Source organism: Xiphophorus maculatus, chromosome 2 (genome assembly GCF_002775205.1).
Source record: "Xiphophorus maculatus strain JP 163 A chromosome 2, X_maculatus-5.0-male, whole genome shotgun sequence".
NCBI lineage: Eukaryota > Metazoa > Chordata > Actinopteri > Cyprinodontiformes > Poeciliidae > Xiphophorus > Xiphophorus maculatus.
The window spans coordinates 26,879,130-26,891,649 of record NC_036444.1 but is presented as its reverse complement, the minus strand read 5'-3'; the positions used below and the strand labels follow the sequence as shown (position 1 = coordinate 26,891,649).

The 12,520-nt window shown below is 41.0% G+C and overlaps 1 protein-coding gene across 2 annotated transcripts; it reads right to left on the bottom strand.

Moving 5' to 3' along the window:
- Nucleotides 1-42: 42 nt before the first annotated feature.
- hapln3 (hyaluronan and proteoglycan link protein 3) lies at nt 43-7,940 on the bottom strand. 2 transcript variants are annotated; one of them, XM_023326076.1, is made up of 5 exons: nt 7,892-7,940; nt 7,000-7,145; nt 5,023-5,412; nt 3,114-3,416; nt 43-3,040 (listed from the first exon to the last, which is right to left on the bottom strand). In XM_023326076.1, the coding sequence occupies exons 2-5, from the start codon at nt 7,130-7,132 to the stop codon at nt 2,733-2,735; spliced, it is 1,134 nt and encodes a 377-aa protein (XP_023181844.1). In that variant the 5' UTR covers nt 7,133-7,145; nt 7,892-7,940; the 3' UTR covers nt 43-2,732. The 2 variants fall into 2 exon arrangements, with proteins under 2 accessions (XP_023181844.1, XP_005807522.1); XM_005807465.2 differs by having other exon boundaries at nt 7,000-7,140.
- Nucleotides 7,941-12,520: the final 4,580 nt, after the last annotated feature.

Sequence of the window (12,520 nt, the reverse complement as noted above, 5' to 3'; positions counted from 1 at the left end):
TTGTTGTTGTTTTTTTTTAAACATATAGAATTCTGCTTCTTGTTTTTTTTTTTTGTTTTTTTTTTTTTTTGTTTTTTTATCCACTACTTTATAGTAGGCTGAAATACATCGAGGTTTGTGATGACAAAATGTGAACTATTCAGTGAATATCTGTCGGGCATTTTGGAAATGTAAAAAGAAGTTTCACACACTCCTTATTTATGGTTCCTCAAGTGCGAACCGGCGCCGTTGTTTATGTCGTGAGAACACCAGCGTTTGACCTGGGACGGGTTGCTCACTGTAAATATCCGCCATGTTATTATTATTTTTTTTCTTTCTGAACAGCAGGATCTGTCCATAACTTGCGCAGTGCAGGCAGTTTCAACTTTTTGTTTTGTTCTGTTTGTTCAAATTTTATTGTGACTTACAGTATTTATCGTGGACGAGTTTTGCAGAGTGGTTGAGTCGTCAGAGCCAGAGGAGGATTTCATGTTTTCATTAAAGCCTCAGATTGTAGCTGGAGAGCGGGCGGTGCTGTATTTTTACTTTGTCGTCGTATCTTCATTTTTAAGGATGAGGCTGAGGCATTTAAGGTCAACGTTTGCGTCAGCCATCAGAGAGAACCGAATAAAAGAGACGTGTCTATTCGGACGTAACCGGGGTTGGCAAGAGTCTGTTCAGAGTGTGGTGCAGTTTTATCGGGGCGCCTCAAGATAATAGAGGTCATAAAATAATTTTTTTTTTAAAAGTGCTATCAGTGTTTTTGCCTGGTGCTGGTTTAGAAACACCTTAACAAACTAACTAAACATGCACAACTACCGCTGGGATCTGGTCCAGATTCTGAATCCTGGACCAGATCACCCAATAAAACATTGGCCTTATTCGTCTCAGTGGTTTTATTTCTCATCTGTCAACGCGGAAGTTTTAACCCCAGCAGCTCACACGCACAGATTCATATAATCCTCGTCTTTTCCTAGAAACGGTTAACCTTGAAGTTGCGACATTTCAGGTAGACTGAAGCACAAACCGGACTTTTATTTGTTTGTTTTCTTTTGACCTTCCGGTGCGACTTAACCATGAAAAAAAATAACAAAAACAAAAAACACGTAATAAATGGCTCCTTCATCGGCTGCTACAGTGACTACCTTTATGGCGGCAGCGCCCGTGAACAGAGCGGCTCTGTGCGGATGCGGTGCTGCGTCTTTGGGGAGAGGCGTGCTGAGATATGAGGTCATGCATGGCAGCAGGTTTACACCGATTTACGTTGTTTATTCATCGTTCTAGTCACTGAGGAAAATGCTGTAGATTGAAATGTAAAGGTGTGTTCTGCACAGGTAGGTGTAACGTTCCTCGTCCTGTTTTACTTTGGAAACGCCGTGTCCTCTTTACTTCCTGTTTTCTCTCGCTCCCGTCTCTGAGCTCCTTTTTTGTCTTTGTATTTTAGTCTCTTTCATACAGACAAGGATTAGGGCCACCGGATTAGAAAAATGACTTTTTAATCCTCACAATTGTAACGTTTACTTCTGAAATTAAAGTCAGAATACTGTGTATTAGGGCCACTGCAGAAAGAAGGGAATAAATTGAGAAAGTTTTCTAGGAAAAGCAAGGACGTTTCTAAGCTCCTAGTTGAAATTTGCTAGAGAAAAAAATATTCTGAGATTAGTCCTGGAAATTTTATAGAAAAAAACTTGAAAATTTTAGCTTAAAAATATTGCTAGAAAAAAAAATCTAATTTTGAGAATCTCAGAGGTTTTCTAGCATAAACTTTTGAATATGCAGCATTTCCAAAAGTCTGACATTTTAAAGTTTGTTTTCTAAAAAATTTCTGAGATTAATCTAAAAATTTATGAGCTTGTAGGTATAAATTTAGTGTTCCTTTTCCACCTAAAATGGCCCTGATACCTACATAGAATCCTGAGAAAAAGGTCAGAACTGTTTTTTTTGTTGTTTTTTTTTAATTGGCCCCGTTCTTCTTTGGTACTTTGACGGTGAGTTGTGGCCTGTTTTGTGTTCTATTCCTAGTTTCTGGTTCTGTGAGTTTTGTGGGTTTTGTGAGGGAGGAATTCAGAGGGCGCTGGAAATTAGGAGCATCAATCAATTTAAATATGTGCCACAATTTTGTCGTCTTGTTTTCATTTTTCAAGCAAAAACAGTCGGCGTGATTAGCATATCGGGCTAACACAAAGGGGATAAATGAGTTTTGTAGAATCTTGTTTAAATATATTTGCAAGTAAATATTTACAGAAGGGTTTTTATTCATAGAAAATATCACAAATGCATAGACAATACAAAAAAAGGGCATGCGTTTGACAAGAGGTCGGATTCTTCTTTTACAAGGTAATTTTCTATATTACAACAGAGTGGTTTTGTCATTCGTACTTTTACCACAGTAGCTTTACCACAGACACATGCTAAAGCAATTCTTTAAAAGACAGCGCCCATATAGTCCCAAACAAACACAGTGTGGAAATCTGTGGACGAAAGGTAAAACTGTAATAATATCCTATCAAGCAGCTGCCACTGACTGGTGTTAATGTGAATGATAAAAGCAAGTATTTGTAGTGCTGCTCCAATAGCCGAGGTGGAAATTTTCCACAAAGAAGATGTAAACATTTCTAGATTTTTGTGGGCGGGGGGTCGGATGATTTTCTGCATTGTCCCAGAGATGTTTCACCAGTCATTGAAATAAAAATCTTTTAAAGGTCACCTTGTCCGTTTTAAAAATTAAAGAGATACAGGAACTGTCTTCTTGCCTATTTGGATCCAGGTTCGTCGTAAGTCGTAAGTCGGTAGCAGTACACGCCAAATTTCATGTGTGGAGCTGGGAACCCAAAGCTACGCACCCCTGGCTGTGACGGGCCACAGTTAGCCCTGGCGTTTGTGATGGGATAACGCACGCTCCCATCGCCCAACCAGCCTGCGTCGCAGCGGTCCAGTCCCTTCAGCTTCCAGGCGGCGTACAGCTGGCCCACTTTGGCGACCCGGCCCCCGTCTCTGGCACATGCATGGGCTGCTTCTGTGAAATTCAGCCTTCTCGGGTAGTTTAAGTGGTAAACGATCCCTAGAGCAGAGAGAAGAGTGATAAGCAAAGACGGTTATCTTTAGTTGCAGACCCGGCGGGTTTTCATACCGACCCTTCATGGAGGCCGAGAAGCAGAAAGCGTCAAATCGGTGGAAGAGGCGGTGTTTTGGTCCATAGCTGCGGAGTCCCGGAGCCGAGCTTTCACCTCCGCAGCCGTGCCGTGGGGCGGTGATGGGGTACTGCACGGTGCCGTCGGCCAGCCAGCCGGCGTTGCACCAGTCCAGCCCGTCCTCCCAGGCCGAGAGGAGCTGCTCAAACGTAGCCAGAGTGGCATCTTGATCCAGGCACGCTTGTTGGGCACCAAAGAAGTTCAGATGGTAGCGTCCTTTCGGAGAGTGATAGGGGAACACAACACCTACGAAGGAAAAGCACTTTACAACTCAAATCACACTTCTTTATGTGACTGCGTCCTAAATTGCTGTGCCATTCAATCACAGTTTTACTAAAAAAAAAAAGTTAATTGTTCTTACTATCACTTTTATCGTTATCACAATTGTGCCACAAAATATTGTGATAAAATTTTAACCCCTAAAAGAAGATTATGCTGCATTCCAGTTACCTAAGAAGTAGGAATTTGGAGTTGTTTGACGTCAGACCCCAGGTAATGTTGTTCTAGTTAAGATCTCAGGATTTCAACATGGCGTCGCACATAAACACTGTTTTCAAATGCTGTTCCAAACACCATTTTAAGCTTTCCGTTCCATAAGCAAACGCCACTTTTAATTTGTTCAGTTTAGAGTCACAGACACTACATGTAACACTGATTTAAGACACATTTCTACTTGTGTGTTTTATAAAATAAACATGTTTCCACCCTGTAGTGGTCTTTGCAGCAATGGTGCCTTGTGCAAGCCCCTCCTTCTGCAGCTACCCAACCAATGAAAATGCAAGCAATTATCAGATTTTTCTTTTTCCCCAGCAGCCAGCAACATGCAGGGAAAACTTACTCCAAGATATATTTCGTTACTAGGTCCTGGGCACCTCGCCCCTTTCTAATGCCGCCCTGGGCAGTTGCACATATTGCTCATATAAAAAACAAACTGCCACATCTTATGACTGTTGATGTGAGGAGCGGCCACACTGAAACGCGAAGTCGGCCTTACAAGTTGTAACTTGGGGCAGTGTGTGTTGCTCCCAGTTTCCAACTGGGAAGAGATGCAGTGTTGGCTCATTATAAGCCAACAGAAAGAATATCAGATACAGAGTTGCTCGTAATAAGTAGTAATCATATTTCCATACAAGATCTGATTATGATTAAAAATCTAACATTACTCATCTAATTCAGCTACAATTTCTTGAAAAAATATTAACACTACTTGAAATTTGTAATATTTTGTTGTATTACACCCACAAACCGGACACCTTACAACCAATTTATCTTTTAGAAGTGCTCTGATTAATAAATAGAATATGCATGTGTGTGATTTAGTCACATTATAAATGTAGCTTTGGTTTGTTTGTTAGACAACAGTAGTAAAGAAACGACATCACGAAGATCATTTGGCTGCTCCTAGCTACAACTTACAGCGAGGCAAGGAAAACAATTACAGAGAATTAGCCCATGGTAATCTTGAATGTATGGAGCTAAATTGGGAGCAATAATTCTGTTTGCTCAAAAAAATTAACAAAATTTTTTTTTAACAAAAACAAATTTAAAGCCACTTCTGATTCAGTCTTTGTATAGTTCATTTTTGTATTGAAGCTGAAAACAAACACTGAAATTGGGAAGAAAAAAAAAAGATCTAATAAAGGAGCTTTGAACATGTTTTACAGTTACAAATCTTTTTCTTTAAGTTTCAAAAATTATTTTTCAGTATCAATTAAACATACTATGGCCCCAACTGAGCGCCATATGGATGTTCTGTCTGTTAATAGGCCTGTTACAGACAGACATTCCTTTACTGTTAATCTCTGCTTTGTGTTTACCTCAATAAAGTACATTAGACTCAAGTGTATCTCACCCCTCAGCTCCAGCTCCACCGTCACGCTTTCATCCTCTAGGCCATCGATCACTTCGCAGCGGTACCGCCCGGTGTCGTTCAGCTGCAGCTCATTTATCACCAGAGACATGTCCCCTGGAGCCGAGCGACGCAGGCGCACTCGGCCTTTGAAGCTGCCGTAGCTGCGATGGCGGTTGCCCATGGCGACCATAACTTCAGTTTCCAAGGCGAAGGCTTCGTTCGTGGTGATGGAGCTGGCGGGTAACCAGGACCATTTGACCCGGGTCCTGCGCGGCGCGGTCAGTTCGGGTTCATAGCGGTAGTGACAGGGAAGGGTGACGCTGCTCCCCCTGGTGGCCGAGACCAAATGCTGGGGCGATTCCACACGGAGGCGAATCCCACTGAAATAAACTATTAAGATAGAAAAAAAAAATTCAGAACACCAGGGTGCGTTTTTATGTACATGGACGGTTTTCAAAATTCAGTAACTTTAAACGACATGGGCTGCTTTTTAATTAGTTAGCAATAAAGAGGCAGTATTATGTATTTTCTAGGCATGTAGCACCACTTTATAGCATAATCAAGTAACTAAGTTAACTTAAGTTGTTTAAAAAATGCTAATCATATCAAACATGACTTAAAAGAAAATTTACTTTGTAATTTAACGCCTTGAAATTGGGCCTCTGTCTCTTTAAAAAAATTCTGCTCTTCATGAAACTCCGCCTTCAGGGAATCATCATATCATCGCTCCTCAGTTAACCAGCTAGCAACATTTTTACCAGCGTGTCATTGAGAGCAGCTCCTATAATGAGCTCCAGGGGTTTGCTAATTTGTGCTGGCTAGTCTGAAGGAGTTGAGTGGGTGGGAGTCCTGGGGCACGTCTGCTATGAGGCAGAAGCTGTAGAACTGCAGTTCTCTGAAACTGTGTCTCAAAGGCGGAGCTAGGTCCACCCAAGCATTTCACACAGCTGAATGGTTGCCACATGAGATTAAAGGATTTCTCAAGCGTAAAGGCATGAGGCCTTCAGGCTCCATTACACTCATTTTGAGAGTTTAATGGAGGCTATTAAAAATTATGCAATCACAATATTTTTATTTAATCTTTTCTTTTGTTTGTTTGTAGAAATCAGTTTTCACTTTGACAATAAATGTTTTTTTGTAATATTTGTTTGGTCAAAAAAGGAAAGTTATGTAGAATTTTACTTAATTTAATTTGGAAAAGCAATAAAAGGAATAAAATACCCAAAGGTTGATTACTTTTGATAAACGTGTTAGAAGAACAGAGTGGTGAGGTGTTTAGTTAGCTTATAAAAAGAAGTAAATTACCATCCAGTAGTGTATTTGAATCTGTTATAATTCTTGCATCTAGCACAACTAATATGTATTGAACAATAGTGTTTGTTTTCTTTTTTCATTTTGTAAACAAAAAGTTGATTCATTCTTAACTTGCAGTTGTTAACTGAATTATCTTTCTTCTTTGCATTTGTCTGCGAAACAAATTGAGGACAATACGGTTTCTCTTGGTTTTGACTTCCTGCCGTGCAGACAGGCAGAAGATCTCCTGCACATACTTTCGACACAGATTGACAGAGAGTTGAAATATATTTCCAGTGATTTAGAAATTGGTGGAATGGTCTGATATTTTTAAGATGTGCTCAACGCTTTTGGGATTCACAAATCCATGATATAATTGCTTTGTGTCTCTAGAAAAGTTGCAGAAACACAGACTCAGGTGGTAATTAAGGGGAAAGGAGGATAAAACCACATCCCAAACACATAACTAACATACAGGAGACCAACTTCACTCACTGGAAAATTGTTTTGATAACACTGGATGACTGCCTGAGCACCATTAATTATAGAGTACTTTGTCTTCTCACCTCCAGCCTGCCGTCTTATGATCTGATCAAAGGTTGCCTGTAGCTCACCTGACTCTCAGGCGAAAATATGCAACGCCTTGTCATTTCATTTAATCAAAGACCCACAAAAAGCACATACTCTCTCCATTTCCATCCCCGTTGCTGATGTCCTGGTAGTGAAACCCGTTGTTGTAGCCGAAGGTCCTGCCCTGGCCCCAGGGCAGCAGCAGGTACAGGCAGGCGGCCAGTAGGGGGCGCGAAAGATGCAGCATGACGCCGTCTACGCTGAGGAGAGGATGGGCGAAAATAACACTCCTCTTTACTCAACTCATTTTTGTATCATTTTATGGCATACCCATTAATTTAGTGCAACGGAAACGGATAAAAGAAATATGAGGAGTAAAATAAAATTAGCATCAATGCTTGGTTAAAGCGGTAGGTTCTGTTTGTTAAACTGAAAACAATGAACCAACATGAAGTTGCTTGTAATTTATCTCCGGTTGTCATTCTATCAGCAGTGAGTAACGTGAGTATAGTGAAAAAAACAAACACATAACCTTATTGGTGTATAAAATTATACTTAAATTTTGTATTTATAAAGACAAATAAAACCAAAAAGATTATTTTTTTTGAGATTCTTATCGTTTTACAAATGACAAAATAAGGAATAGTATATAAATAAAAAGGATACAGCTAGTACAATTAGACAATACACGAGGCTTTCAAGACGCAGCAGGTAGATTAGGTGTTTTTAAAGTGGACGCATTTCTTGTCGCGGGTTACTTGGACGAGAAATACATCGCAAATGTACAAGCTAGAACTGCTATAAACATGTCATTACCCCCATAAAATGTATTTTTTGAAAGCAATTATGTTGCTTTATAAAGTAGCCACGGCTTTTACCTGAGCCCCCAAACAGTAAACCACATTAAACACTGGTTTAAAGTACAAAACGTGCCAACTATCAGGTGAAGAACATTAAAAAAATATATAATAATAATTAAGTCCGTCGGTGGGGAAATGTCACTCACAGATAAGAAGCTGTCCGTCCCGAGCGACTTCAGCTCAGTTCATGTCCTCTTCATCTTCTGCTGCGTCTCGAGCTGCCAGGACTGGCCTGCCATCCGCACGAGCGCGCGCTGACGTCACGAGCATCCCCTTTGAAGTGGGGAGAGATGTTTAAAGCGTCACCTTACCTTTCACGCGCCCGTGCACGTTCACCAGCTCATACCTTTGAACACAAACTGCACCGACGACGCGGGGCGACTTGTTCAAAAAACGTTTTACAGCATAAATCTGGCTTCTGACGAAGAGACTAGTAAAATCAATAAACAACCCTAAAAGTCTCATTTCCAGCTATTTATATCCCAAAGTCCAAGAAGTGCACGCAGATAAGATAAAATTCATTGGTTGGTATTTGTAAAGGTACTTTTCTTTTCCCCCCACTATGAACATGTAATTAGCAAACAAAAAGCAATTAACAGTCCAGTGAAAACTCATGTGTTCCCTTACAAATTTCTTGATTTTTTTTAATCTCACTTAAATCTTTCAGATTAACAATTAGCTTCTATTACCAAGAACACCTGAGTAAACAACATTTTTAGAACCAACCCAGCCTAATGTAAAAACACAGATGCCCTTTATGTTAAATCGTCAATTATTTGTGATTAGACACAAGTTCAGTTCAGTTTCCAAGAACTCTAGACCTGTGGGACAGATTACTGCCTGGCCTGCCTGGGAAATCCCTCATCGAACCTGTCTGACAACATGAAATACGCTAGCAGAAATGAGAAAGGGGCATATCCCACCTCTACTTACAGAAATTGAAGACCTCATGAGAAAAGTTGCTTCGTTCTACCTGGAAAGGGTTACAAATCAATTTTAATGGTTTAGGGATGGCAGTGTAAAGACTTACAATTGGCCAACTTAAGAGTGACCAGGCTTCCAAAATTACTCCATTTTTATGACAAAATTGTGCATATTGAAAAGTGTGTGTCAAGCTAAATATGGCCTGAAACTAACATAGATTCTTAGAAAAACAATATCATACCAACAACTCAAACATGGTGGCAGAAGTGTGATGGTCTGGGGCTGCTACAACAAGAATTAATGCCATTTCTGTTTTATTTTGGTCTGCACTGTTCATAAAACAAACATAAAGAAACAAACCATGTCCGAACCATATGAGCATAAGGTCTTTAGTAATTGGCACAAAACCAGTTTGATCCGAAGGATGAGAGTAAAATTTTCCAATTAAGATATTGGACCTTCCCTGGCATTTCTTGGACATCCAGATCCTGAGAGACCAGGGAAAAGGAAATGTGATGAACTGGGAACGTCTGACAGAGGTTCCCATTCTGAAGTCATTCCTCCTGCAGAGCTTCCCTCATGTCCTGATGGCTGTTTGTGACTTGTAAGGTGGATTTTTGGGTTGGACGCAAGGGAATTCTAGAAACCTATTCCACACCTCAGGAAAGGAGAAGCGAGACCATTCAAGGGTGTGTTCAGTTTAGTCTGCTGACAAAGACAGGCAATGTTATCAAGAGATGAAAGAAGCACTTTCAGGACCTCCTTAATCCTCCTGAATGTCTGTTGTGGATTTGGCAGGCTTACAACCATCTCCCCTAAGGCATTTTGTGGGGGTTGCTACATGAGTATGGGCTTTCCACACCTTGAGTAACCAAAGCAAGAGTTGTGTCTACATTTTCAGCTGAACATCTCAACCATGGACCCTGTGTTGGTTGGTGAGCTATCGTCACAGATCCTGTTTGGGGTGTTCATGAGCAGGATCTCAAGGCATGGTGATAGATGGAACAGTGTCTGGTTTGCGAATATTAGGGCCATTTTTTGAACATGATACGTTTCTTCTGGTGTCTTCAAGGCATGACCTTGACCAAGCCACATTCTGCTATTTTTCTTAAGAAAAAAAAACATAAACTAAGCTTTAAGCTCTGCAGCTAGATACACATTCACAAGTGCCGTTTAATTTTTCAGAAGCCATGAACTTTGAAGAAAAACATCTCGGCTCTGATTTTACAGGAAATGAATACTAAAAATGTTCTATGAACATCTTTTTTAACACCAATTCTTATCACAATCCATTTATTAATTCCTAAATCATTTCATTTACAGCCCAAAACAAGGAGCTGACATGTTCGTGGTTGAAAGGACATATGCTCTGAATTGCCTCGCACCACAAAGAAACACTCATCCTCTCCGCAAACAAGCATTCTTGACATTCTCTGGAAGCTCAGAGGAAGGCGAACCTGAGTTTTAGGATCCTTGAGCATGCCCAGTTCTGTTGCATTACAACCACAGTTTAAAGAGCACAACCAGGTAGAGGCAGAAATCCCATCTCTGAACCATGATCACTTTTCTTTGTCTTTACCCAACAGCCACTAGTTTTACTACCAATCCGCCATGTTATGTCATTAGATGACAATGTACACAGCTTTAACTTGACATGCATCACATTACATGTCCATCATAAAACTGTGGCATGATTGTGAAGTGAAAGAGAAATCATGTAAGACTTTCACATTGAACTTCAGTCTGGACTTTAACAAGGCACATCCACACAGTGTGATCCTCCCACTGCCGTGCTTCATTTTAGGGATGATGCGTTCAGACCGATGTTCACTGTGGACCAGGCACAGCGTTCTGCATGTATTAACCAGAGAATCCTCATTCAGCTACATGGCTTTCGACAAACTGCAAACAGGAATTTGGCTTTCAACAATGCCCTATTATGTGTTTTCCAGGCACAGAGCGCCATTTTATAGCATTACCAAGTAACTATGTTATCAGATGTAAAAAAAAAAAAGCTACACATAAAATATGACTTAAAAGAACTTTGTCTTCAAATTGGCCTCTGTCTTCAGGAAGGTATTACAACCAAACTCCTCTATAAATCCCTTAAAAAAGTTTTTTTTTAACTGCGTTGCACTGAAAAGTAGCTCCTATAATGAGCTCAGCAATTCCACTAGATGTTTGATAATTGCTGCTGGCTAGTCTGAAGGAGCTGAGTGAAAGGAGTTATGGGAAAGAGGTGCTCTGTGAGGCAGAAACTCAGAAGATTGAAAACTGCAGCTCCGAGGAGGAGTTTCGTCCTCGAAGGCGGGGCTATGTCCCACTAGGCGTTTTGCATGGCTGAATGGTTGCCATGGGAGATTCAAGGATTTCTCAAACATGAATGAAAGAATCAACGCAACACTCCAGGTATGTTTTTGTTTTAACATTATAACATGATGTAAAGCTCAAAAATGTCAATTTTGCATAGTACTGCCCCTTTAAACGTTGCAAAAAGAATTATTTTCCTTTTCTGAATCTTAAGCAAAGTACATTTCCTAAAGGAGCTTGGAGTGTGTGAACTAAATGCTCCTGACTTCAGGTTCGCTTCGAGCATTCAATTTGCATAATTATTTTATTTTCAAATCAAATCTCACATCATTTAAGGCGGCGCAGTCAATGGCCAACACAAAACTCCTTACATTTCCAGACCCCTCCCTGTTTGTTATTGACTGCAGCCCCCCCACGCTCAGCCGCTGTGACGGCCCCCTTCCCCTCCCTGTGTGTCCCTAAAGCCATTATGTCTCTGTGTGTTTGAAGAGACAGGACCCAGCCCTCTTCCCCAAAAACCCCCAGATAAAAAGACTCTTAGCCTGGGGCCCTAAATACCAGCAGCCCATGTGAACTGCCGGGCGGCTGAGTCTTCGGAGGGGTGTAATTTCTGCGACAGCCAAGCCGCATTCAGCGCCCCCGAGAGGTTAGACAAGCCGCGACCTGGAGCCCTGAGAGACAACACGAAAGAGAATGAGTCTGCATGTGTGTGTTTGATCGAGGAGACAAGGAGCTGATTGTGTCGGTATGAGCAATGGCACGCTGTCATTAGCAGAGACTTCTCTCAGAAAAGGACCGTTAGTCACAAAAAGGGAGAGAGAGTGTGAGAGATGGTGCGGTTTTGGTGTCACTGTAGTGATTAGAGAGGAAGGTTTCAATCAAAGGCCATCAGGAACCAGGAGAGACAGTTTCCAGCCTGATTAAAAAGACGGAAGGTGAAATGAACTATAATAGTCGCTAAGCACTGCAATTTCTCCCCTTTTCCCAACTCTCAAATGTTCCTTTGGAACCAACTAAAAATACAAAAAATGCCAAACTAGGGGGTATGGTTTTGATCACCACTGTGTGAAAAAAAAAAAGTCTCTCATCACATGCCAAGTAAACCAGCCTTCAAACGTTTATCTGAGCAGAAATAGCGCAGGTTTTAAGGTGACATTCCTGGAGATGTTTACATCGGGTCTAAAATAGCAGCTCTTATCCAGGAGTAGTACCTACAGCTTCCTGTCCCCTTCCAGCTGATGCCTCCATCCAGGAAATGAAAAGGAAGAGCAGCACAGCTGAAGCAGTTTGTCCCATTAACAATTACTGCAGTCTAAAAATATGGACTTTTCTTATTTGGAAGGTATTTCTATGTTCTGCCTTATTCCAAAGTGGATTCAGTTTATTGTTCCCTCAAATTTGTGCACACGGAAACGTTTTGCACGTTTTAGGATGTTTCCACACCCGATGATCCAGTAGGCTCTGTTCGATTGGGGATCAAACAATCCAAACTAATAGAAAAACCTGTTCCCCCATTCGCCTGTGGCAATGCTGCACCAAGA

What these genes read in the sequence shown, in the direction of transcription:
- hapln3 (XM_023326076.1), bottom strand. Translation starts at nt 7,132, where the DNA reads ATGCTGCATCTTTCGCGCCCCCTACTGGCCGCCTGCCTGTACCTGCTG. An exon ending in CGGGGATGGAAATGGAGAGA is followed by an intron (nt 5,413 to 6,999) that starts GTATGTGCTTTT and finishes CTATCTTAATAG; the next exon opens with TTTATTTCAGTGGGATTCGC. An exon ending in GGTGGAGCTGGAGCTGAGGG is followed by an intron (nt 3,417 to 5,022) that starts GTGAGATACACT and finishes TTTCCTTCGTAG; the next exon opens with GTGTTGTGTTCCCCTATCAC.